This window comes from Stigmatopora argus, chromosome 3 (genome assembly GCF_051989625.1).
Source record: "Stigmatopora argus isolate UIUO_Sarg chromosome 3, RoL_Sarg_1.0, whole genome shotgun sequence".
Taxonomy (NCBI): domain Eukaryota; kingdom Metazoa; phylum Chordata; class Actinopteri; order Syngnathiformes; family Syngnathidae; genus Stigmatopora; species Stigmatopora argus.
In genome coordinates this window covers 10884952-10912667 of record NC_135389.1, presented here as the reverse complement: position 1 = coordinate 10912667, position 27716 = coordinate 10884952, and the positions used below count along the sequence as shown (strand labels likewise).

General features: G+C 39.6%; 2 protein-coding genes across 7 annotated transcripts in view; one reads left to right on the top strand and one right to left on the bottom strand.

Moving 5' to 3' along the window:
• cfap263 (cilia and flagella associated protein 263) overlaps positions 1–5173 on the top strand; it is a 7156-nt gene extending 1983 nt beyond the window's left edge. Inside the window, exons 2-9 of one of the 2 annotated variants that reach the window (XM_077596330.1) lie at positions 596–722; positions 1705–1866; positions 1943–2080; positions 3369–3479; positions 3585–3677; positions 3762–3869; positions 4530–4685; positions 4764–5173. In XM_077596330.1, the coding sequence (XP_077452456.1) occupies positions 596–722; positions 1705–1866; positions 1943–2080; positions 3369–3479; positions 3585–3677; positions 3762–3869; positions 4530–4685; positions 4764–4850 (982 nt within the window). In that variant the 3' untranslated portion in view covers positions 4851–5173. Of the gene's footprint in view, positions 1–595; positions 723–1704; positions 1867–1942; positions 2081–3365; positions 3480–3584; positions 3678–3761; positions 3870–4529; positions 4686–4763 lie in introns of both variants that reach the window. The other variant, XM_077596329.1, reaches the window with a different exon arrangement.
• srgap1a (SLIT-ROBO Rho GTPase activating protein 1a) overlaps positions 4972–27716 on the bottom strand; it is a 41831-nt gene continuing 19086 nt past the window's right edge. Inside the window, exons 4-22 of one of the 5 annotated variants that reach the window (XM_077596321.1) lie at positions 26542–26604; positions 24852–25031; positions 24264–24392; positions 23328–23549; positions 22787–22888; positions 21679–21876; positions 21420–21504; positions 20919–20946; positions 20337–20442; positions 18279–18339; positions 17710–17787; positions 17469–17603; positions 15927–16032; positions 15568–15792; positions 14668–14747; positions 11307–11487; positions 10217–10354; positions 7930–8317; positions 4972–6747 (exon numbers count right to left, since the gene is read on the bottom strand). In XM_077596321.1, coding sequence (XP_077452447.1) covers positions 6349–6747; positions 7930–8317; positions 10217–10354; positions 11307–11487; positions 14668–14747; positions 15568–15792; positions 15927–16032; positions 17469–17603; positions 17710–17787; positions 18279–18339; positions 20337–20442; positions 20919–20946; positions 21420–21504; positions 21679–21876; positions 22787–22888; positions 23328–23549; positions 24264–24392; positions 24852–25031; positions 26542–26604 — 2904 coding nt within the window. In that variant the 3' untranslated portion in view covers positions 4972–6348. Of the gene's footprint in view, positions 6748–7929; positions 8321–10216; positions 10355–11306; positions 11488–14667; positions 14748–15567; positions 15793–15926; positions 16033–17468; positions 17604–17709; positions 17788–18278; positions 18340–19767; positions 19802–20336; positions 20443–20918; positions 20947–21419; positions 21505–21678; positions 21877–22786; positions 22889–23327; positions 23550–24263; positions 24393–24851; positions 25032–26541; positions 26605–27716 lie in introns of those variants that run through there. The other 4 variants (XM_077596320.1, XM_077596323.1, XM_077596322.1 and 1 more) reach the window with 4 other exon arrangements.

The following is a 27716-nucleotide window of genomic DNA, read 5'->3' as shown; positions in this document are numbered from 1 at the left end:
TTTTGTTTTTTTTCTGATTAGTCGAGCCAATGCCAGCAAAAATTGCTCTTTTAAAAGAGTTTTGCAAATTACAAAAAGTGATCATAACTGGTATATTGTATATATTGTCTGCCAGAAAGATTAGGAGAACTAGCAGCCAATGAAGACATTTTCATTGGGTGTCAACCCTCCCAGTTCAACCGAATATGACATCTACAAGTTCCAAAATTCATTCAATTCACAACACAAGGATGAAAGCCCACAGGATTGGACGCCTATCAGCGGCAATGGCACTGAAATAGTTAAATTTAGTGTACCATACTACTTGACAAGTGGTAGAGATGAAAAAAAAAAAGAAACTGACTGAATATAGTTGTTGTATTCATGTTGCTAGACAAAATATTTGGTATTGAAAGAACAATAATAAGAAAAACTGATCAGCTGGCCACCCAAACACAGCTGGGATAGGTACAGGAAATGAATGAATAATAAGAAAAAACAGCATATACACATAGCATTTTTAACAAATCGGTACTCTTAATTATACAGCTGCGTTAGGAGTTGCCACATTTTCCTTGGAATAAAATGGTGTATTTTTACATCACCTGTCCACTAGAAGTTCCAATGCAGCACTTTTGGCAGAGAATGAGTTGTTTGAAAGTTTTTTACGTCGCATCGACCAACAGGAGTCTTTGACCCAGCCCGTGGGTCTGCCGGAAGGTGGAACCTCCCATCTGGAAGATGTAAATATAAGCATAAACCATACCTCAACTAACCAGCCTTTAGTAATGTCTCATCCAGCGGTACCTCTACATACGAGCAGCTCGAGATATGAAGAAAATTTTGAGCAGATAATTATCTCTAGATACGAGAAAAATTTCGAGATGCGAGAAAGCCAGGTGGCCAAGACATGACAGGCTGTTTATCATTGTAGCGCACTGTCTTTTTTGCTGCATCTCTTTCGTGTATAACAGATATCTACGAGCACTGAACGGTTTCTTCACACGTGATTCTCCTACACATGTAGCAGAAAACGCACAATGCGCATGCGCGGGCAAAAAGAGGGCTTTCTGGGTAATGAAGTATACTCGTGCACACAACACCTATAGCGAATGACACCCTTTCTCAGAATAAAACTTCATTACCCACAATCGATACGTGGGTAGGCTGAGCAGTTGCATTTTTTCAGTGTTAGTCCTTCCTTAGCCTGTTAGCTCGCGCGATCGCTCATTCAAGACTACTTCTCGTTGGCAAGTGGTTGTGCGTTATCCAATATTGAGGACATTTGTGCGCATCATTTTCGGAATATTTTGAAGGGAATACAACAGCAAACGTGAGGGTGGAGGCGTGGCAAACAGCAAACCTATTAAACACATTTTATTACTATTAAACCACTAGTTATGTGTTACTTTGTTAATAGATGGCGAATTATAAGAAATAAAACATTTTTTCCAATCCAATATCCTGTTTTTGGTGTTTTTTTCAGAGGGTTGGAACGAATTAATTTGTTTTTAGTTCATTTCAATGGGAAACGTTCCTTCGAGTTACGAGAAGATCGACATACGAGCACAGTCCCGGAACGAATTAAGCTCGTATGTAGAGGTACCACTGTACTGTTTACTTGAGTTATCTCTAATTCACACCTAGATGCCTTCAAATATTAACATTCCTAGGAGATTCCTCTCATCAAATACTTTCATGCTGTTTCTATTGCTGTGTTGTCAGGATCAAACTTGGGAGCAGACAAATCAGGGCACTTTGTGCACTGGCCTTCAGCAACTGACCTTGAGACAAAAACTGTGTGTGGCACAAAAGGAAACAGCGGAGGTGATCAGAGTCCAGCAGAAAGACAAGGGGGAGTCTGAGACAATTCTGGAAAACTACCATGTATGTGTCAATAAACTAAAATCCGCATCAAAAAGCTAACGGGGGGCTTGTTTTCATCCCCGTCATGCTCCTCCAGGTCTCTCTAAAAGAACTCGAGCAACAGCGAGCAGACATCCGCAAGGAGAAGAGCGACTTTGAATGTAGATTGCTCAAAGCCAGGAAGACGTCAGAAATGAAAGAACTAGAAAAGGTGCTCCAGCATATGCGAAGTAAGGTAACGACACCATATTACTGCCCTCCTATATAACATACTTGTGTTGTAAAATATTTAACCCCCACATTCATAAATTGGTCAAATAAAGATGAGTGGGGGTAATATAAATTAAAGACCATATGTTAAGACCATAAGTCGTACTTTTGGAGGGTAATTTTTTATTTAGTGAGAAATGAAGAGCAAACACATTAAAGTAACAATAGTAAAATGTATAACATACTTGTGTTGTAAAATATTTAACCCCCACATTCATAAATTGGTCAAATAAAGATGAGTGGGGGTAATATAAATTAAAGACCATATGTTAAGACCATAAGTCGTACTTTTGGAGGGTAATTTTTTATTTAGTGAGAAATGAAGAGCAAACACATTAAAGTAACAATAGTAAAATGTAGAAAAATGGGCTAAATATTAAACATAACAGTTTTAACCTTAAAGAAAACCAAGTTAAAAAAACATAAGAGGCTTTCGGGGTCAGAGAGAGGAAAAAAAATACACAAGTCGCACTTGAGTATTAGTCGCAAGCCAGCCAGACGACAAAAGTGTGACTTTACAGTTCGGATTTGTTGGAAGTCATAGTCGCACTTCCCAAATGTACCAGCATGTTCAATAACTACAGAGAACGTAGAATAAAGAATGACTTACACGCCAATTGCAATTTGTTTAGGAATGTGTTTATATGGCTTTTGGACTATTCTTTGGGAAGCGATTTGTGAGGTGACGCACAGAAGTTAGATGAGGTTTTGCTCAGTTTTTTGCTCTAATTCATACAATAGGTGTTATGGCACGGTGACATTTTGCATGACAATTAAATTTATCCACTCAAAAATGTGTCATTATGGAGCTTGCTTTGAGCACTGATGCGCAACCATGTTGGATCAAAAATGGGCGATCACCACAAATATTCCTCAAACCTCCAAAAGCATGGAATTGTAACAAATATTGGCACAACTATACAGAGTCCATGATCCAAACGTGGTGGGAATAGTACTAAGGTGCAAATTATGTTGAGCCTGAATGAGAAACAGCGCTGTAAATTAACCCTACAGGCCTTCATAAAGCTGACTTCAACCCTAAAGAACACCTGCGGGATAAATTAGAACAAAAAGGGAAATTGAGGTCTTGGCAGAAAAGGTAAAGCAGCTGGACAATCAAATTAAAACCTACGATTATGAATGGAATATCAATTAAATTGATGAGTCGTGAGGGAATACGTTTGACAACATAGTCTATAGTATTTATATACACCACCTCCTTCCCCTTGTGTGTACTCAACGACAAAAAGCAGGCCACCCAGTGTGATCAACTGAAACTAAAGATCCAAAGCTTGAAGGCACGGGAGAAGAAACTCCAGTTCCAGCTCCAGGAGAAAAACAAACAGGCAGAAACAGGACTGGAGGTTAGCACAGAAAATGTATAGAACATTTTTGCACGACACCTGAATAGTAGAACATACTGACCACCAAAATTCATATTTGAAATGTGAAAAATATTGCATACCCAGGAACTTTTCTTGGACTACAGTGAGCCCACTGTCGACCTTGAGGAACTCCGAGTCAAACTTTTGCAAGCACAGCGCAACCTGAGCTTCCAAAAGGTACCGCTACATCTGTGCCAGGAAAATATAACTTTTCCAGCTACTCTTAGCTTTACCTGACAGTTGTGGGGCGGTTGTTGACAGGAGGAGCTTCAACGTGTGACAATAGAATCCTCGCAGATGAGCAGGGACATCACGAAAATGACGGTGATGCTGAAGAAAATTGAGGAAGATATATTACATGCTCAAGAGGTAGCTCAATTTTCTTCTAGCATTAATAGGCCAAATGAAACCAACTCCAAATATTTTGTGATTTTGCTGAAAAATGAATACAAAAAAAAAAAATTGAGTTTGATAAGGAAATACTTTTTCACAGAATTACATTGACGCTGACATTCGCGGTCAAAAGTTTTGTGGACCTTTCTCATTCTACTGCAGGGGTGGCTCTGGAGCCACATGCGGCTCCCGGCACAAAATAAATGTGCGTCTTTGCTTCTTATCATATTTTGTATAATGTGGCTCTTTGCCTTGTTTCATGTTTCTCTTATTTTTACTCTTAAAACACACTCAAATTCATCAGGGTTCATTACAAATTATATTTAAAAAAAATAATTTGGCAGATTGGATTTGTTTATGCTGCTTCTGACATAAGGTGCAGCTCTTTAACTCTCACAGTTTAAAATTTTTGCTCTGTGTTTAACTTGTTCACCACCCTTGTTCTACTGAATGGTGAGGTTTCTCAAAACTATTAAACACAGTTGTACCGACAGTTGCAATTACATAATTGACATCTTCACAAGTTAATGCATTCAGATTTCTTTAGAGGTCTCATTTTAAACTGGACCATTGTGAAGACAAGACTGGGAATTAAATCGCTTCAAATTGTCACTACTCCGTATTTTCTATTTGCAGGTGCGTTCAAAGGCCGAGGCCCAGAACAAACAGCTGCACCGCCAGATGTCCACCTACCAGGCACCTGACGTGATGCATTATATGGACGTCAAGGACAAACACAAGCAGCTGCAGCAGACCGTCCGCGCTTGGCAGAGGAAGGTTGCGATTGCTGAGGTAAAGCAAGCCTGAGGAAAACATCATTAGGATTGATGGTTTTGTTTTGCTACTTAGTTGCTACTTTGCTTTCCCCAGATGACCTTCAAGTCCAAATCCTTCCGCAAACATGGGGATTTTCCAAAATCAGTCAAGCTACCAGATATAGCACATGGTAAAGCATAAATATTACCCAAACTCATTGCAAAATAGTAGCGATGTCTCTTTAACTATAATATTCCATATAGTACCAAGTATGTTTTATGAATTAAACGGACAGTTTTATACAACAAAAGCAGCCTCTGGGTGGATAATCTATTTCATTTATTAGGAAGAAACCCTTTGAGCTTTTCAAGCCATGAAGCATGGATGTTATGCTATTACATGACTTCACTACATTTACATCAATGTTCACTTGCTGAGCTGCTCAATTGGAATCATTTTCTTTTTGAACTCTCAAGGATGCTATTAATACACGTGTTTTTGTAGCCGCTAAATGAATACGCGAATCAATTTCCAGAAACCTCTTTGAAGGCACTTTCACAAGTTTACATTGTCATTACATTACGAGAAAAGCACACTTTTCCACAGAATATGCTTTCGACGTCTTTTGCATTCTAGTCTGTCAGTTCTACCCTACAAAAAAAAAACCTAAATAGAGATTACAAAAATAATGAAAGTTAGTCAAACTATAACACTTTTAATGAATACGAACACGCACACCCTGTGGCGGAGCACTGACAGGGTAAAACTGCAAATTCACTATTGAATAATTTGTAGACCAGCGGTTATAGTGCTGCTGACAAATCGAACATTTCCCCGAAATCTTGACTGAGATTTAAATATGAGAAACATACATGACCATCGCACACGTTCTAGAAAATGAGGTGAATGTTTTTTGTGTGTGTATGACTCTCACCCAAGAGGATGGACAAGAGTAAAAAGAAAAAGATTCTTCGAAGGCTCTACATCCATGCCTCAACCTATTGTCTTTGTGATGCCCTTGCATTCCACATCACTTTCTGTCCATTAGGTATTTCATATATAGTCTACTTGAGAATCATATTCCCAAAAACTAGGGACTCTGGTGGGATATGTTGAAAGTTGAGACAGAAGTTGCCTGAAACTTTTTGAATGGCCAATATCCTCATGAGTGAGTATTGTATATTTGAGTCAAAGTATCACAGCATGATACATTGCAAAGTAGTGGTTTTCTCCACCTGTCCAAAAGAAAATACACACACAGAGTGCACCAAACTCCAGAGGATGTGTTTTGCACTTCTCATCAATGAATAATTCCTCCAAAAAGTTCTGTTTGGTCAAGCAGCACTTCATCTGCCTTCATAGCAGCTTTAGTGTGGAAGGTCATATTCACAACATCTTTCAATGGAGAGGCTATTTGGAAAAAAATGGGACTGTGGTTGCCTGCTTTCCAGGCTGACAGATGGACATACATGCAGCGGTGCATCCACTTGTTATTGCTTTAACTCATGCCTAAATTGGGGGCAGCACTAAGGGAAGCCTTCTTGATTTGTTGTCCAAGTTCATTCTTATCTCGTGCACTGCCATTGAGAGGGATAAGACGTCTAACCCGTTTGAAAATGGCTTCCAGCCTTCCCAGATTGAAATAGATTGTATGTCAATGGCAGAAGATGATGGCAGTCGGAGTGTTTGTTCACAAACTTTACATGGTGCAGGATTTGTCCAAAGGGTCCTGAGACGATGACGCAGGCGTCTGTGAAACCTGATTGGCTTTGGGCAGGAGCATGGGTTTGGGTCTGAGAGCGGGCGGCTTGAGCTGCACGCCCATGCGGGGGGCCACTGCGGGTTTGAAGCTACTCACACAGTCGCCAGTGCTGCGGCGGAATGGAGGCTCCGTGCTCGCGGTGGACCTTAACGTGACGCCGTGGATGGGAGGGCCGAGGGACTCGCTGGAGGTGGCCGGCGTGGGACCCCCGCTGCCGCCCGGGGCTTGCCTCTGCTCCAAGGTGTCCAGAACCACGTCAGGGGCGTGCTTGGCTGAACTCTGGCGCTCCAGTTCGCGAAGCTCGTTCAGAGCAGTGTTCATGGTTTCTTCTATGTCCTGCGGGAGACAAAGACAAAGCCTTTAAGGGAATGAGGAAACTCAATATTGACAAAGAGGCATAATCACTTGATTGACATAAAAATGTAGAAGAATAATAGGACTTTTTATAACTGATCTACCACTGGGGCACAGTGAAACAATATCTTGAAAAAGACAATTGTTCATTGGACCTCAAAGTGACTAAACAGTTAAATGTAAGATAAAAATTGAAGACTTGACTACCACCACTTTTATGGGAAGGGGGTAAATTTGAATTCATAAATATAAATCAAGGAGGCGACACAGTGACGGAGTGGCTAGCACGTCCACCTCATAGTTCTGAGATGGAGGGTTCAATCACCAGTGGGTTCCGACCCTCCTGTGTGAAGTTTTCTCTGGGTACTCCGGTTTCCTCCCACATCCCCAAAACACTCATGATCAAACTGATTCTGCAACCGTAACTAACTGCCCCTCTAAGAAAACTCCCTGTTTTTAATGTCTTATTTGCCCAATAAGGCTAAATTTGTTTTTAAATGTCATCTGATTATAGTTGGAGGATTTTGTCGTGCTCAACATGTCGACTTAATCAGTAAATACCACATTATTAAACAGCTAAAAATATCCACCCAATTAATATATTTTGCTTTTAGTGCGTAATAGCAGGCTGGCAGCTGAGTGGTTAGTGCGGCGACCAAACAGTTCTGGGGTCCTGGGTTCAAATCCACGTCGGTCCACCTGTGTGGAGTTTGTATGTTCTCCCCAGGCCTGCGTGGGTTTTCTCCGAGTACTCCGGTTTCCAAAAACATGCATAGTATGCTGATTGGACACTTTAAATTGCCCCTAGATATGGGTGTGAGTGTGCATGGTTGTCCATCTCCTTGTGGCCTGTGATCGGCTGGCCATCAATTCAGGGATTTCAGCTGGGTTAGGCTCCAGCACCCCCCGCGACCCTAGTGAGGATAAAGCGGTTCAGAAAATGAATGAATGGTGTACGACTACGTCTATTGGCGTCAACGGTCGCAAAGGAGTTCCCGTTTGTAACGTGGACTAGGAGTGCTGCCTGTCAAAGTGCTCGCTTGTGTGTAGTGAGCACACAGACTAAGTAGCAGAATACAGGGACTGACTAGGTTTTTAGAGAGTGGGGCAGGGCTTTGACGGCGGAGGGAGCTGCGGTGGTCTTGCCGTTCTTCCTGCCCTGACCTGTGCGATGGTCTCCGGGTCCAGCGGTTTGCCGCCGTGGAGGTGACGATGATGGTGATGGTGGTGGCCCTCGACGAATCCCGTGTACTGTCCCGAAGAGGTGGAGCGACGGATGGGGGGGCTTTCCGTCTTCTTCAAGGATTCGTGCCGACTGATGTTGGTCAGGCTGCCGTGGCCGGTGCGGCGCCGGCGCTCGGGGCTGTCGGCGGGCAGATGGTTGCGGCTTCGGAGCATGTCTCGTGGGCTGAAGTGGCTGAGAACCGGGGAGCCCGCTTCGGGGGTGCCCCCACGTTTGGGATGGCCCTGCTGAGATGGGTGCACCATGGAGTGGATGTCGCTCGGGCGGGCAGGGGGGCGGCGAGATGGGGGGTCCAATCGTTTTCTCTGCCTGCTGGGAGACAAATGGAAAGGATGAAAATAATGCCACCATGGAAAATTCTCGACTAGGTGCGCTTTGGACTTGTTGGCAAACTAATGAATCAGAGATTTAAGTTAATGTTGGTCAATTAAATTTTATTCAAACAACATCATTTATCCAATCTTTTTACATTTGAGAAGATTTTAGTGAATGACTGAATCAAATTACGAACCTTGTTAACTATGAAAAATGCATTCAATTGTATTTTAATCTAGAACAGTAGGAAAACAAAGAACACATGAATGGCGTTTTGAAAAATATTTTAAATAATTAGATAAATGAATTGCAAAATGCCACTGCCACTCTTTAAAATAATGCCACACCAAATTTAGTGTGGCCAAATTAAAGTCATTGGTGAAAAATCTGTACGTACATATAAGGAAAGAAAACTGCAGTAACGCATAAATGCCTGTAGGCGGAGTAGTTCGCCTATAAATGAACAAAAAATCGTCTTAACTGAGAGCCATTGTCGTTTTCTAATAGTCTGTAGTCCTTCACATCACCACCAGTTCAAGTAATATTTACTATGAATAATAAGTGAGAAATGTGAATTTAACTACTCTATATTTCATCTATAAATATCCCCACAGTCCATTAAAATGTAGAGATGCTCAAATGTTCAAAGTTCAAAAATTCTTTCTTCCTTGAGACTGTCTTTGTTAAAATTCTATGAACTCAATAATTCAACATTGAGGATTTCCAGAACAGCAGGCACACAAACAGAAGGTGAAGATCACCTGGGAGGTAATGAGATGAATTGTTATTGGGATAGGAGGCCATATTAAGGATGACGTTAAACATAGTACACTGGTGTAAATATTTTAAAGAGGAATCAGCAGAAGGAGAAGCAGTCCAACTGTGCATCAACGTACAGGTGGCCGTGTGGCAATGGGTGTGAGTACAAATGTGTGACTGTGACTGAGCGAGAGAGACAGACAGACTGAGTAAGTGGCACGTTTCAAGGTCACTGAATGCAGCAATGAGGAACTAGAAGACAAAGTAGACACGCACGGACGGCCAATACATGCTGACAAAATTGCTTTGTCTGTCTGTCGCGTCACAATCTGCTGACTTCAGCACACTTGGAAATTGATATTTCCTATTTCTTCCATTATAGTGTATGTTTAAAAAGTCAACCATCTCCATTCAAATACCAGGCGATGGTATTATTACAAAAAAAAAGAAACCCGGCTTTGTTGTCTAAAAGATTTTCCACCATAAATTACCTTTATCAATTCAATTATTATTTAAGAGTGAGAAATGAGGTTGCAGAAGCGTGCACACCCTATCAAAATCTTTGCACACTACACTTTGCAACATACAGCGCCCTGCTGACGCACCGGTTAATTGGGTATATGATGAAGGGGCAGTACCTGAAAATGGAGCCTTGCTGGGCGTTTAAAAACGCCACGACTGGGACAAGGGCTCTTTGGCAGATTTATTCCCAAGTAATGGCATACAGACAAAGGAGGAAAATCAAATTTACCACGTTCCTGCCAGAACTAGTGTTCCCTGCTGCTATAATATTCTGTTACTGCTTAAAAGTGCAAAGTTGTGGCTTTCTTGTGTAATAATGATAAAACATCTTTTCGCACTGCGGATGATAGTTCTAGTCATCAAAACCCCTTGCTGTTTATTTCCTGAAATGCTGCTTTTCAATTTCAACAATTCCAAATTTCATGCTGGCAAGCTGCATTTCTTTCTGAAGATATTTTTCTTGGAGAATTTGGATCTGCTTAAATGGTACATAAAACCTTTGGCAATTAACACCCTATTTCTTATTTTTCCATTTCAAAGTCCGGTACCTCTGTTTCAATGTTTATTTTTCATGCCGTGTTCCCTATTCTTGCCCCAAATTCATCGACCAACCTGTTGATGAAGGCCTCAGAGATCCTGCTGTCATTGGGTAAACTGATGTCTTTTCCTGAACATTTATCCTCCCCGGCATGACCGCTGCTGGCCTCGCTGTCAGCCTTCTGGCTCAGCGTGTCCGAGAAGTTGTCATCTCTAGGACAGGATAAGAGACAGCAACAGTAAGAAACAGAAAGACAGTCAGCATGTGCTCCAGCCTCTCAAAAGACTTGTATTCCCAAAGCAAATCACTGTGCCTTTTTAACATGCCAGCTGACGCACTACATGCATCCCCAAATACAGTAAGAAAGTTAAATGGAGTTTAGAAATGCATGTGTCAAGAGTATAGTGTGTATCAGACTGTACACATTTTAATAAATGGCCAAGTAATATATAAACCGAAGGAAGTCACCACACCCTGAGAGGAGAAACATTAGAGGACAAACCCTGTCCTCAAGCACTCTCTCTGCAATGCATGTTTTATTGTGGGCTTCTTTATGGGAGATAGAGAGATGGTGACCCGGTCTGTAAAGTGCACTGCCCAGCTTTCTAGTTTTGAGAATAGAGCAGGATATGACGAATCCCGGTACTACTGGCACTAAATCCTCCTGCTCTTTCATTAAGCAAGACGACATCATCGGCAGTGCCCCTTCAGGGGATTTATGGATTGAAAGGGTCTGGACACCAGCAAAGAAAGAATTTTGTAGGCCAGCTACCGAGGGTCTCTGGTTCATGTGATTCAATCCTAACAAGATAGTAATCAATTGATTACACGCCCACTGAAATTATAGTCGTGTGCATGTAGTAACAACAGTAACCTGTGGAGAAGAAAAACTTGAGATGCTGGAATTGGATTCAGAATGCCAATTTTAGTTCATATTAGCATAGAAATTTCCCTTAAAATAATTTTGGCCCCATATGTTCCCAAATACTATGTTTCAAGGACATTAATGACTAAAGACGAATGAAGTGGGCTTCTACCGTCACCAATGACAGTGTGTGTGTTATCACTGATTACTTAAATTACCTCGAAATGTACATACAGTGCAATCTAATACGTAGTCATTGACGTAGTCATTTACATCCATGATTAGATGAGGTCACTCACATGTCTTGGACAACAATGTACTGATGTGGCACAAGGCCGTCAATGCCGTTGTGGCGCCCTTCCCACCAGTCTTCCGATGCTCGCTGGTAGAGCAGCAGTGAGGCCCCCTTCTTGAAGGACAACTCTCTGGAAGAGCGCCCTACATAATCAAACTTGGCAATGGCTTCAATGGGCTCACCCTCTGTCAACAGAGAAGATCAGTCAGGTCATGTTTAGCGTGACACGGGCATCGGAAAGATCAGACAAATCAATATTGACATCTGATGTTAATGGTGCTCTTAAAAAGGCAAGTCTGACGCAGATGTTGGGACCTGTGGTTGCTCAAGTGTGACATCCGGTGCACGTGGAGTAAAAGTGTGCGGAGCGCGTGTGGGTGAGCCCGTTGGATATTTTAGCCTGACAACATGGCACGGGGACGGAGGAACGAACACACTGTATTTATAGAAGCTCCTGAGAAGAGATCTAAATCACTCAGGGGGAATTCAGTAAGTATGTGGCTCATTAGATTGAGCTGATAAGCATACGAATAAACCTCTGGATCACTGACAGGGGAAATAAACATTGGCAATAAATTTGTCTGGTACTTTAGTGTACCTCAGACAATTACTGAATGGCTCTGCGTCTATTACAATGCGCTGAAATGCAGAGAAACCCAACAAGTGAACATGAGAAGACTTTAATTTGGGTAACTTCCAGTGAGAGAGTACACAGCTAAGTAAAATGTTTGTGAGTTTCCAATATCTGCAAATGTGTCTATAAGAAAGTCATTTAAATTTGGGGTATAATTATGTTTACAGGACCGTTTTACAATGTGAAAGCAGTTAATGATTAAATATGCACACTCGCGCGATAGTCCGATATTGGATGAACTAAAGACAAATGGCTGCATGTCATTGATAGCATCACACGAGCCACATTTTAAAGGGTGAATGTCAGAATTATTTTTTTCTCTCTGTCACGCTTTGACTTAGTTGCAACGAATGCTCTGAACTGTAATTTTTTTCATCATCTTTATATAACTCAATTATGACCAGATTATTTAATATTGTTCTTAATATATAGCATTTAATCATTTTAAAGGACAATTTTAATAAATAAAAACTTTGATGAACAGTGACTTTATATATTTTTCTCTTGAAATCACTTCCTTCTACCTAGCCATTTAATACTTGTTTGCTCCCATTTTGCTACAACCCGTTTAAAGATAACCAAATACAAACACAGTTGGACCCGTGTGACCATCTAAAGAGTGAACAGTACTCTGTGAATACTGTTGAGTTGGATTTGCTCACTTGTACAGCTCGTGCCGACTGAACAACTCTGCCATAAGTGTTCATTCGTGTCTAAGTCTTCGAGCCAGAGTGCACTACAGCAACACGGCTCTAAAAATAGCATCGTTCTTCCTCCATGCCCTCCTCCCACTCACTTCAAGTCAGCCATGTGGTCCCGTGTGGACATAATGTAGCCTTACCAAAACACACATCCTGTATATATACTACTTAAGGTATGTATGTGAGGAATATTCTTTGCAGGGACGGTAACCTTATTTTCTTAATATGTCAGTTTCAATCTTGTTTATTTTACTGTACTCATCACCAACCCAAATGTATTTGTCAACTGGGTTTTTGGGAAAGACGCAAAAGATGTGACACAACTTAAATGAAGTGTGACAACCAGGAATTTACTGTCTGACTCAATTGGCCTAAGCTGCTGTGGGGGTGCTGTCAATAGAGCGGACCCTCGTTGACAAATAGGATTTTTTCTTCCCCTGTGCCATTCTAATTGAAAAGTCATTGTTTTTACAAAGTCAAGCGCATTCTGTTTCATGACAATGGATTTAAAGTTGTTCTATTTGAATGCAAATTAAATCGTAAGTGCCATACATAAATTGCATAAAAACGTAAAAATATATGCAAAAACAAAGAGAACTTTGCGTAAAAACTAAATATAAAATAAAAATAAAGCAAAACTACTTGGTTGCAAACGAGAAAACGAAAAGATCAGTTTTTATAAAATATTTGGGAAAAATTAAGGTTTTGCATCTCATGATATCATCAGTAGCAAAACACTTAACTGGGTGGACAAAGTTCTAACAGTCTTAAAAAACAAAAACGGCTAATGAAATGAAAACTATATTAATTTCCAAAGCTGTCCTTGAAAATAGTTATCTTAAGCTATGCTTAATCATAACAAGAAATTAACTCTCAAAAAAGTTAACAAGCGAAACTGTCTGGTGAACAAATCTGTCTCTTTTTTCCCTTCTTTTTTTTTGCAACGCGTGAATGCTGCACTGTCTAGTGTCTCTCTAAACTAGAATATTGCCTTTCAACATGTGCAATCCAATAAAGCATTTGCCTGCGGGGGTATCTGACAACAAGGACACCATGGTGTCCTCCTACAATGTGATATATAATCAATGTGCCAGTTTGTTCAACTTCGACCTAGTGGCCAGATTACCGGTGACTACAGCATCAATGTATCGATGACGTAGAAGAACACTAATAACGTCATGGTGGCAAAACATTGAAAATTATACTATCAAATTTAAAAAAAAGAGAGAGAAAAAAAAGGATGGATGGGTGAATGGCGATCCTTCCAAAGCTCCATGCTGAAAAAAGTGCTGACTATTAAAAAATGATGAAATGTCAAAGAAGCATTAGGAAGAGGTAAGGGGAGTCTCTTTCCAACCGCATATATGTTGGTTGTCACATTAACAATGATTAATTTCTAACAGATTTCATTGCTTCTTCTCACTTCCTTTTTACCAAATGACAACAGTAAGATCTGGTCTTTGCGCCTCAACTGATGCTTTCAATTTTAAATTTGAGTCAGACAAAATACCCAGACATGTCTGGGTAAACGGTCTTTTCACACATCTTGTCTGAATCCCAATACTTTAGAGAAAATCTTGTAGTTGCTCCAAAGGAAAGTTGTTTATTTTTTTTATATTTTTCACATGTTGGGTAATATGTGATCTAAAATAGATTTAAAAAAAAGATAGATTGAAAAAAGCAAGATTGGAATTGCAGAACCTAAACCTTCCTTAATAATCAATCTGCCTGTGAGGAGGCTCACTTTCATTTCACCAAAAGTAAGATGCTAAAACATTAGTATACAAAGTGGCATCCTCCCTTTTTAGCCCAGTACACTGGGCCTTCAAATTTACTACATTTAACGGGATGAAAAATGGGATTAGCCACAGCAAGATGGGTTTTACCAACGCAAAACCAATGACCAAAACATGTGACCTGGCTCATTCAGGGTGGGTTTAGTATGACAGTTCCTGTAAGTATATTGTGATCTACTTCTTGGAGTGGCTCAGAGAGTACAGCGGTGTAATTTTTATGCAATAGTTACGTACCATCCTCACTGGTGTGTGTCTCTGTGCCTCCCTCATTTTCAACCTCTTCCAGTACTCCATGCTCACTGTAGGGACTTTCACTATGGGGACCAAAGACAAGACGAGTAGTCATATATTTATCGTACAAAGAAGTCTATTGCTTCAGTGGACAGCTGGGAAGAAAGAAGCCTTGTGCCCATAAAGTGAAAACAGTGGTTATCAGACTGTAGGTTATTGTGTGGATCAGTTTCTTCATCTGTAGTTTGGCCTCCTTTCCCCCCCAAATGTTCACTCTCTGACATCATACCCCCATGGTTGTCATCTCCCATGGTAACATGCCACCAACCACCTTTTATTTTATAGAAGAGTGGGAGCCAAGGGTAACAATCTCCCAAGGGCTTCATGTGCAGCAGTCCTGAGATGGGTGATTAACTCCAGCCAGGAATAAAACCGTGCAAGCTTGTGGTAGAGCAGGGAAAAATAGAGGGCAATAAAGACTCTCAGTTGAGTGTGTAGCTGGAATGCCCCTCAAATAAGTTAATTCAATTCAGCTAATCACAATTTCCAAAGCAGATGATTTCTATCATTTTTTTTCTCCAAAGGTGATTATTTCAAGCTTATCACTATGTTATTGTATTCTTTTTACTATATCAAGTAAAAATGGCCTTTAACCTTTTTTTAAAGGCATACTGTATGACCATAAAAGCATTTTGAATGGTTTCCCATATAAAAACAATTAGCACCAAGTCAATGTTTGAAAACAAAATAACCCAATTCCGTCCATATGAACTAATTTAGAAAACGTACAATGCCATGTTAAACTACATCTAGTCAAGAACACAAGCCAAATCTAGAACATTGACAAATTATTTTTTTTCCCTGGAAAATCTATTAATAATAGTGGATGGTCTTATACTTTACCAATAGTCTCCTCCTGCCATGCACTTCTCATAGATTGGCCCATCAAGCTCTTTGGCATCAGGAAATATTGTCTCATTGTGAATGATGATGGTCTTGATGATCTCATTGACATGGGCCTGGCAAGAGACCTGATCCTGGCTCTCAGGTGTGGGCATGAGTGTCGGGCCAAAGCAAATCGCCAAGTTGAAAGGATCCATCATGTTCTCGTCACTGTACTGAGATAAACTGAAAGAAAATGTTGGAAATACACATGGATGATATTTCAGACAAACCACAACACATTTCTTCTCAAATACAAGTTCAACATAGGAGGACTTCATTATTATTGTCCCATACAACAACCAACAACAAAAACTTACTGGTTTAGGAAGGCGAATAGGTAGCGCATCACAACAAGGACCGATCTGGGAATGGTCAGGAGGATCTTGCGGATGTACAATGCCCTGTCGTACAGATTTTCTATTCCTACGACAATAAGAATCACAATGGCTGTCAAACATAAATGAAAAACCTTCACTTGACATAGTAGAATCCTAATAACCTGATAGATACTAATCTTCCATTATACCACTTGCAGCTGTTTTAGTATTTAGCCGAGTTGAGCCACTCTATGCTATTTCAGTAAATCACCAACAACATCTGCATGGCTTTTGGGTCAAGAAAACATTTGTGATAGTACACTAAAATGAGAGTTTGCACATAATTTACAGCCAGTGCAGCACACTTAAAAATAAAAAAACTCCATGTTGCACATTGTACATGTAAAGTACAATAAAATCCAGAATTAGTTCACTTCTATAAAACAATAAAACTGTGGGCTTTTCAAAATAAAAATGAGCACAAAGCTCATGTCAGAAACTCCAAAATATTTTCCCAAATGTGGAGCCCTGCTGGGTGTAGTTCAGCCCACACTGCAATCACTGTCATGTGAAGCTGGGGAATGAAAACAAGAATCTCCATCACCCTTTCAGCACGAGTGTGCTTAAGTACCACCGTACAACCGACCCAACTTCACAGAAGGCGTTAAATGTGTGTTTTTTCTTTGTTAGGTAGCCTGTGTAATATCCTGAAATCTTTAGAAGAAAAAGACCACACACGATGAGCGAATCACAAGGTAATGAATATATGATTTCGTTTATGGGTATTCAGAAGCAGTTTTTGATCACGGAGGCCCTGATTTCTAAATGAAGTACGATAGCAATATGATTTGTATTCTATTATCTATACAATCGTGTGCGGTCGGTTGGTCGCTGGTCTTTTGGTCGCCGGTCTTTTGGTCGCGGTCTTTTGGTCGCGGTCTTTTGGTCGCCCGGACCGGGACAACGGGTGACCAAAAGACCGGCGACCAAAAGACCGGCGACCAAAAGACCGACGACCAAAAGACCGGGAACAAAACAAGGTAAAACAACACGGTCTACGCATCAATAAAAGCCAACAATGGCCATGAGCAGTTTCACTGAGCCGACGTGTGAGTGTATGAGTTTGTATGTACATGCGTTGTCCCTTTAAGAAGCTACGTGAGTCAGGGTCTTAACAAGTTCCTCAACAAAAAACAATAAAAGTCCGGGAAATTTGGAGCTTTTCTTTAGCCTAATAATTAATAGGGCATTACGTATGACTAAATAATAATTCGCAGTTTGTATTTAGGGAATTTGAGCAACGATTTAAATGGTAATTATCAATAACCTTCCGGGCGACCAAAAGACCGGTGACCAATTGACCGTATACCCTATACAATAGATCTATATTGCTCAGTATTGTAAACTTTTTCTAAAGAACAATTGAATTAAATGATAGAACGACAGGAATTTGCTTGACAAGTAAAACAAATGTCAGTAATGACATCTGTTAAGAATGATATATGAATAATTATTTGTTTTTTTACACCCGCTGCTACTTACGGATGCAGGACAGCAGTTCGCTGAATCTTTCCTTAGGGAAAAGAGGGTTCTCCAGGCCTCGAAAGTAGAGTTTCAGCACGCCAGCCACCGAGTTGATGTCATGATTACTCTCATCATCTATCAGAGGGTCGTTTCCTTCAACATGGACACATTAATAGAATCGGTTGTGAAGCGAATTTAAGTGTTAATGAAATGTATCAATGGCATTCTTAGTGTACCAAATGTCCAGATGAATAAGTACCTCTTTCAAATGAATTTTTTATGTCATTAACCTCTAGCTGGGATCCAGATACTCGAAATATTCCTTGATGCTGGAGGCCTGCACAGAGAGAAAAGGATCATAAATAGGAAGGAACAGCCTGCAACATTTTTATTAGGAAAGAAATGATAGATAGAGAATGAGGACTTTGTTGAATAAAGGCACATTTTGTTCTTTATATCCCTTTGTGTTCCCAATTAAGGATTTCTTTTTTAAATTAGGTAGAACTAAAGTGCTGTACCCCAAAAGAAGGATTAGGATTTTACGAGGGGAAAAGGGTTAAGGCTATAATTAGTCTGCTATGAGTCGCCTTTTAATTTGTGTTTGAGAGGCCTCAAATGAGTCCTTGGAAATCACGCAGTAAACTATTGGCTGTCATCTAAATCTTAGAATAAACTGCATTTCCCAAGGACGGGAGGGAAACTCCCTTCTTACAACATAGTTGTTATCATTAAATGAGAGGGTTGAAGCAAGATGGGGGATCAGGAAATATGTCAATCAATGGATGCGGTACGTACATTTTTACACATAGGATAAGTAAAACAACTCACCATACAAATTTATGTAGCGAATGCAGCTCTCAACCACACGAGGAATAGCTTGTCCAGAATCCTTGAAAATATTGAAAAGCTTACTTAGCCAACACGTGTTTAATTTAGGAAAGGAGCTCAAAATAAAGGATCTTTAGAGAGAGGAAATAACGGAAACAAATTTAAAAATCTAATCTGTGTTTTGACATTTGCACACTTCATCCATATCATATATAATTTTAAATGATTACTAACAGTGGATGTAAAACATTTCTATAGTTCGTAATGTTTTTTGACAAAAAATAATTTCTAATTATTCAATTCATTCTGGACTAATGTTTTTTTGCAAATGTGAAAACAGCTTTATCGTCTAGTGTCTAATAATCAGAGGAGTTGTACGTCAACAAAACTTATAAGCTTCTTTGCTGTCCCACAAAGTCATCTGTCAAAACTGTCCGTATATTTTCTTATGTCCGTGTGCTTTGGATATCTTAATATATGTTTGTGGAACAGTGACATTATACAAACTTATTTTGAATACGGGTGAGTTCAAAAGAAAAGAAGTGAGGGTTAGTGTACAAGCTTGCTGACACAGACAGATTTGACTTCATTTACAATGGCTGTTGTTTAGCTAATAAATATTTTCGCTCAACATTTGCTTACTATTACACTGAGGTACGTCTAAAGCTTTGGTTTATTCATTCATCTTCTGTGCTGCTTATCCTCACAAGGGTCGTAGGGGTGCTGGAGCCCATCCCAGCTAAGTACATGTGGGCAAAGCTGTGGTTTAACGTTAAGTAATTTCAATTTCTAATATACTGCCTGCCTTTGACAGTAATCACATCAAACGCCTGCCTGAAGTGATGATCATTTATCATTTAGAGGGCCTCACAGAAGCAGCTCTAAAAAGACACATTAGCTAAATGCACTCGGAAGCAGGGTGCACTCTTGTGCTGGTTTTGTGCCAGAGGTTGCTGAAGATCATTCAGTGTACTGCACAGGGCAGCAACCCATGCATTTAACGGTACAGTAGATCTGTTTATGGCTCCCAAGGGTGCGCATACAGCTCAAAAAGTTGTGTGCTCATACAGCCTATCAATTCTGGACGTGGAATTTCAGCTGAGGAAAAGGTCTGGTGTATCACAATTATGTAATACAGTGCTTCTTTCTGCATGGTCTACGAGTGACTGAAGTTTGTTATATTAATATGGCATATTCACACCAATATGTGCACTATTTTAAACATAATTTTCTATGCACATCTTCCAGGTGGTGACGACTTATCATTTTGAAAATAAATGTGTCACGTGTACTACAAGATAAAATGCATCTCGATACATCGTTCTGTATTGAAAAACATCACTTTAAAGTGAAATGTATTTTGTAATTAATTGTAATCAAGCCATATCTGTCTGTCTCAAATAGGACACAATCAAAAAAAAAGTTAGGGCATTAGAGAAAGCAAGCAAGCAAGCAGGAGGGACTCCCTAGGAGGCTTCAAGATGTCTACCTGATGACGAGCATGTGAGTTCCGTCGTCCACGGCTACGGACAGGCATTGCAAAAGAAAGAAAGAAGCAAGACCCAAGTTAGGACCACAGCAGCTGCTCACCAAACCTATTACTAAGAATGCACCCTTAATCCAGTTTGTGTTGGCAATGTACCAAAAAGAACTGGACAGAACATAATGGCACGGGTCACCAGTTGTGGCAGTGAAAATGGTGGCAGCACACCGTATCCATTTGGCATCCACTCAGACTGTCACTAACCCTGATCTTTTTACTGGACTCTACTCCCTGGAGATGCCAGAAAGGCTCACTGAAGCGGGGCACAGTACTGAGTAAAGGGAAACTGACTGAGATAAACATTTAGCCATCCCAGGGGCCTTCTATTCTTTCAGAAGCCATTCCAGTCTATCAATGCCACTGCTACAGTTTAGGCAAAGACAAGTGTTTAGCAGGTTTAAGCTAAACTGTAACGTAAACGGTTTGGGGCACCCATGAAAATGGCCAGAAAGCTGGAGCAAGAGAGAAAATGAGAAAAAGAAGCAATGTCGAGCACACAGGGTGGTTATCAGTACCTTGATATATGACTCCATATTTCCATTAAATAACCTAACATTAAAAACAGAGCGGGGTCTAGCCCGCCTGGTGCCAGTGTGGGTTTTGAACAGCCCATTGGGATGTCTAGAATACAAAAAATGCATTAGAAAGAGATGACAATGCAATTGCCTGAAGTGGTGTAACTCTCCAGTAACTATTTTGTCCATGAATTATGGTGACTCACGCAATGTTATGAAGGAGAAGTTGCTTGAACCCATGTAGAAAACATTTCTTTGCAACCCTGTTTTCTCTCTAATTATGTTGCTACCAAATTCACAAGATGTCATACTGACATGGGCATGATAATAAACATATCATTAACTCATTCTCTACAAAAACATCAATCATTCAATAATTAAAAAGTTTGTTTCTACTCTATTTTTGTTCTTCAGCTATGAAAAGTTGATCATACATTTTTACGTCTTTGGTAGTGAATGAGTAAAGATTGATTTCAATTGTGTCTTTGTGTTTTTAAGGACAGATCAATTTTTGCTGATGCAACTGAATGATATGTGAATATGCACTTATCCTAAAGGTAAGATGGGCGTGTTTTACTTTACCTTGTGGTCATGTAGTCAGCCCTGTGCCCTGAAGAGATAAAATAGAAACAATGTGTAATTGGTAGACAGGCCTGGTTTGTGTATAGTGTGTATACAGCTTGATAAGCACATGAGGCCTTTCACTTGCCTTGACTACAACGTTCTTCACACAAACACACAACATGCTTGAGTACAAATGATTTCACATTTTAGTAAGCAAGGTCATTTCAATCCATAAACAGGATCAAACCATTCACTTGCAGCCAGACAGCCTTACAAACAATAATTCTAGTCTGGTTTCTCAGATTGATAAATTCGCTGTAAAAATACACTTTGAATTTTAATTATTTTAGATTACTATTTTGAACCATCAAAAATATTTAGCCATGATTTAAAAAAAAAATACAATAAAAAGCTTAGGTTATGGAGCAATACATAAACCATTTAGAAAACACCAACAACAGTTTTTTTAAAGACATTTCACACCATCAAGTTGAGTCACTAAAAGGAATGTGACCATACCTTCACCAAGAGTCCTCTTCAGCAAATCGTGTTTGGCCTGCAGTTTGGAGATGAGATTGCTGCCCTCCAGAAACTCGCGGAATTTCTGTCAAGAATTACAGTAATTACAAAGTTGCCCATCAATCACATCATCCACTGTATTGATATCAAGACAGCCACTGGCTTTGACCATTTTAGGAATGCACCAAATAAGCGGAAGGCTTTAAACATGGAGTCGGTGATACAAAATTTTTTGGGGCTTCTTGAGCTTGCGACTCACCATGAAGTAGAACTGCTCAGTCTCTTGCTGGTTTGCTCTCCTCTTCGCAATGCTCGGTTTGCTGAGGTATGTCTCGGACACAGTAGACCTCACAGATTCAGTGGATCTGCTGTGGTGGAAACACTCTGAGACATCATAATCCTCGATGGTCACCATGTCTTGAATAGTGGTCAGTGTGGCTTCTGAAGTTTTTTTCACCTGTAAGCAAAGGCGTTGACAAAAATGGTGACTGGATTCACAGCGCGTGTTCTGTTAATTGTCCATCCAATTACTCTATAAAAAATGAACGTTGCTATTTAGCAGATAATCAGGTTGCAAAACGCTTGAGGGGGAAATTTTGTATCAGTATACGAAAGAAATTCAAGTATAAATAAATATCAACTGAAAAGGAAAAATAATCAGACTAAATGATTGTATTTTGTCCCAGGGAAACACTTTTGAATTGAAATAGAGGCATATCAACAACTAATGCAAAGTAAATTTGGCAATGTTTTTCAGCATTTTACAGCACTCAAAGAGCAAAGGAAACAGCTGCACTTCTGTCAAGCAATGCCTTGTCGCTTTTCCCATCCGGAGGAAGACAGAGCTGCTACGTTTGACAGTTCATGCTTGGAGGTCGTCAAAATGCTTTTAACGTTCATTTTTCAAGGATGTTGCTGGCACACAGTGCCAGCATAGCGAGGCCATCTGGTAATAATAACATTAAACAGCAATGTCCTTCTGTTTGAGCCCACCTGGACTGGGCATAGACAAGGACATGAAGACTGTCTCATTATGACCCCGCCTAGAACTAATTCACTAAGCACGTTAAATACTTAAGGGTTGGAGGAATAGTTTTATTATTTTGACACTCCGGTATATCTGCTTTGATGAGTCACCACAGCTCAAAATACCCTGCACCTCAGTCTTAACAGTATTAAGAAAACTCTATGTGGAGCAGGGTAGAAAATCGACAAAGAAAAGACAGGAAGCAGGTCAGACGTCAAAGAGGAGCCCAATTAACGTGACTGGAATCAATTAAACTATTGCAATCTTCCTTAAAAAGGTTTTACCAATACCGAACGAATTTGAATTAAATAAAAGATGCTTAAAATGAATCCTGCTATACCTCTTCATTTTCAATCTTCAGAGTAGACAGGCGAGATTGCAGCTGCTGGAACCTAAGTATTAGCTCTCCATTCACTGGCGGCTGCACTGAGATCTGACTGACCTATAAGAACAATAAAAGTCTCTCTAAATAAGCATGTAATACACCGGTTCCCACGCCAACTATAGTTGCATTTCATACTGGCTGGCAGTGAATGGTAATTTGATTTGATATTCACTGCCAGGGTCCCCCAGTTGAAATGGAATAAATTGATATTTTCTGAAAATAACAGACAGAGTTTAAAATAAAAACTGGAGAAGTATTTATAAGAAGTGATTCTTTAACGTTAAGAGCCTGTATTGCAGAAGCAATATACGTATAACATTATAGATACTAAAACCTAGTCAGACTGCATCTGTTATTTTCTAAAATTAGCAAGGTTGCTGGATCATGATATCTAAATCATTTTTTTTCTTTATGATTTGATTTTTGAACAGTGCTAATTGTAACGCATATTATTACTACTGCATTCCTACTTTCCATAGTTTTGGACTAAACCTACCTCATCTCCCATGTGAGGCTGAAACTCAAATTTTGCAGGTGGACAGAAGGCCGTGGGGAACATCTCCATAAACCTTTGTCTGTCGCTTCTCGGGTCCAAACTGTCTACGGCATTCTCAATGATGTCAAGACCTTCATGGCGAGATGTCTCCAAATTGTATTCAGCAGACAGGTAAGTCCGCAACGCTCGATTCAAGCTAGCGTGATATCCCAGATCACAACACTAGACAAAAAGATGAACTGGAGGTCAAGGTTGGATAGATTATTGTTACCAACCATTTTGCATCTTAAGAGCAAAAGAACATGCTATCTACAAAACACAGTTATCTGAAATTGCTAAGTTTTGAAAGCTAGCCAAAGTTTGTGTGCCAAAAATTCAAAACTACATAAAGAATTACCAAAACAAACCAAGTACTATATTGACACCAAAGATTTTTTCTTTAATAAAGATATATGCATGAGTCTGCAAATACAGCTGATGCAGCCAGCTTTGCACATAAATTCTCAAACACAAATCCTGGAGAGATCTGAAGGCTTGAAAGCAAGGCGGAGTGAAGGGTAATTTCACCACACAGCATGTTGCAGAATAGAGATTACACTTCAGTCATCTACTTCAATCCTGCCTGGAATACAAACTCTAAACTGCTTGATAATAAAACCATCCTTCACGACTTCCCTTATTCCCTTTAAAGTAAAGCAATATTACCTACAAATCTGGTTTCCGAACATCACACAAATCAATCAGCTAACAACTCAGGAATGACACATTATATCATACATATTTAGAGCAACAGAAGAGGAGATATGCAATATATACAGCTAACGTTTAAATGGTGTGTGAAATAAGCCTCAGCTTCAATTCTGCAAAACTGATGGCCAAACCAGGGACGCTTCGACATAATACAGATTTTAAAAAGCATGTAGTATTATTACTTACATCAATGAGGTCTGACAGATCATGGATGTAATATTTAAAAACAGATGAGTTGGTGGCGTCCAGTGTCAGGAGGTATTCATTCCGTGCTTTGATCGACTTCATTTTGTTCTCAGAGTACTTGGCTTGACGCTAATGAGAGAATCAAAGCACACAACTGTGAACAAATGATTTTGTGAGGAGCAATGTACGATGCAATAAAAAGTGATTGTGCTGTTTATGTCTCTGCATTCAGCAGAGAGTGTCTGGGCAGCAGCATCGCATAAAAAGCAGATGAGAGTTAAAAATACAAAGGAACAAACAAGAAAAATCCCATCAGACCTCTTCTGAACTATTGGTCTTCAGCCCACACTTCCTCTTAAGCAGACAAGCAGAAGGGTGTTAGTCACCATCTAATGACAAATGCGCACTGATGCGCACTTCCATATCATCTATATTTCAATACTCCTAACTCAGAATTCCAGGAAGACTTTAAAAAAATCCTTTCTTATAGGCATTTAATCTTTTTTTCTTAAAACATACCAGACCTTAAAGGGAACTTGCATAAATAAGATGTACGGGTTGAAAGCTGTGTATGCTCTAATAATGTACCTTCTCCTTCATTTTTTCAATCTTTTTCACAGAGTTGCGCTTCTGGTATTTATCCTCCATGCGAATGTTGAAAACTGGGTCTCCTCTGCCAATTTGCTTCTCCTCTTGCTTCTCAGCCTCCTTAAGCTTGCTCTCTGCATTAATGCTTTCCGAGTGATACATGTGGTACGTCTTCATCACCTGGAAACAAAGAAAAATGTTACTGTGACTCTTATACATGACTAAGTCAAGTCTCGAGTTAGCGTTCTACTAATTAGTCATTCTGTATTCTTGACTGGACATCTGGTTGCTAGACTATCAGTATGACTCACGCTTATGGCACAGTATTCGGCTCAAAAGTTTAAAATCTTAAAACAGCCACATGCCTTATTTCATTCCAATAACATAAACCAAGCGTGGTCACAGAGCTAATACCCATTGCCATGGTGAAATACTAATAGTGGTAACATAAGCTCCAGCACCCTCGCAATCTTACTTTAGGTAGTACAGAATATGAATGAATGATTATCCAAGGAATGTATTTCTCTCTTTTTGTCTCAGGACTGATAAATATATTATAGTTAGTTAGTTGAGGAAGTTGGCAATCATAGTTGATTTTGAACTTATTTGTGACAGATTTTATTCTTTTCCCGTGGTCAGTAATTTTTGTAACTACATTATTAAATAGCACTTTCAATCCTTCTCTTCTGTGCATCCATGCACCGGCCATCGCAATAAAGCAATAAAACAATACTGCCATGTGCTATATTGAAAGAAAAAAAAGCAGCTCTCTTTGCATATTTAATGGTGGAAAAACAATGCGCCACGACATTGAATTTATTAAAAATAGATGACAAGTAAATGAATTAGTAAAAAGTGGTGATTTATCACGTAGGCCTATAGGTATAGCCATCCTCTTAGTACTACACTGAACAGTGTAAAGGAAAATAAATAAAATTCCCATACAGCTCTAGAAACTGTGTTAGCACTACGCTTGGACAAACTCAAGGTTTAACCGTATATTCAGACAAAGCCTTCTTATGAATCTAAACATTTCTCTTTTTCTCCTTCTCTTCATTCTTCCCTTCTCTGCGGGGTTATTTCTGTCAAAAGAGAAGAGCGAAAGCCAAATTTGGAACCCTTTGCCTTTGGTGGGGTTTGGCTCAACTCACTCTAATTTAGGGACGGTTGGCTGACCTTGGGCGATGTACTCCTCATTTACTGGTCAAGAATCTGGCAATGGTTTGTTTACTTTGCTGCTTCTTTTAGATTGACATATTTAGAGAGCGACCAGACCTGTTATTTCACTTGTAGGGTCAGACATAAGGACTCTGGATGCCTGATGCAATATCTCACTCAAGACCAAAGTGTACATGAGTCAATGTCGTGTGCTGTGTGCACATGTCTCTCAACAAGGGCGAAATAAGGTCAAATCCACGCGTGCGTTTAAAGTGGCATAAACTATATTGACTTGTGTCACTGTTGTGGCAGAATCTGTCGTGTTGACATCCTTAATAGTTCCTATTATATATATATATATATATATATATATATATATATATACACACACACACATATATTATATATATAATATATACATACATAGACACAAACACAAAATGTGTCTGTAGTTGTTAATGAGCAAGCACAAACCAACTCACTTAAAACACATTAGGTCCAAAAAAACGGAAATTATTATGGTACTACTTACTGTGTATAGCTCATTAAGGACCTTCATTAAGTCTTCCTGGAGCTGAAATGCTATTTCCTTGCTCTGGGGGAAAAAAAATAAAGAATGCAAAAACAATTAGAATAACAAAGTGAGTAATTCCCATTGTCAAAACATTTCCTTCATGTTGCTGAATTTGACAAAAAAATGTTGCTCAATTGTATTAAATGCCATCCAGCTCTGATCATGGCAACATTGCCAACAATTTCCATAATAAGCATGATTGTACTGTCTGGATCTGCCAGTACTATTTTAAGCAATGATGCCCATTTAGGCTCTACTCCAGCTAAACTCCATCTTGAGCATGGCTCTGTGCTGAAAAGCACTTTTAAGATGATTAAAATCTAACACCATGCAGCTCAGCTCCCTTCAGCCAAAATGGACCTTTGAAAAAAAAATTGATGCACAATCTTGACACTCTTAGTCGATGCACATTCCTCACAACGCTTTGCAGCAGCTGATCTCATTGAATACACAGCAAAGTGGATTACATTCTTACATTGGCTAACAGGCTGGTGTCCGAAATTAGAGAATCATGCTTGCAAAGTAGCCTATTTGCAACACCTTCCTAACCACCACCTGGACAGGCAATTTCCCCATTTCCTAATGGTAAAAACCTGTAAACTTGGATAGCCTAACCAAAATTCACAAACGACAGTTACAAACATTTAGGAATAAGACTTGTTCAGAGAGTATAATCATGGAATTTTGTTGATAAATTGTTTATTCTTCATCTGTACTTTTTTGTTTGGGGAAAAAACAATATTTTGAGGGTTTTTTTTCTCCCAAAAATCTGCATTTGTTTTGTCTTTTCTTTTTAACAACAACACAAAGACTAGACAGAGATGGGTCTTGACAAAAGGAAAAAACAATTTACAACCAGAAATTCTCTGGATGGAATATTTGATTGTCAGTTTGAGCAGTCATCAATTCAACTCCACTGGGAAGCCTTGGAAGTGTTCCAGAGCTCAATAAATGGCCTTCTCAGCGTTATGTGAGCTGGAAGAGTGTGCATGAGAGGTAGCAACGCTTCAATAAATAGAAAAATTTCTTTTCATACTTATCTATTTTGATGCACATGCTATCTAAACATGCTGACATACCTCTCTAAGAACTACCCTAAAAATTAAAAATACAGACGCTCCCCTACTTACGAA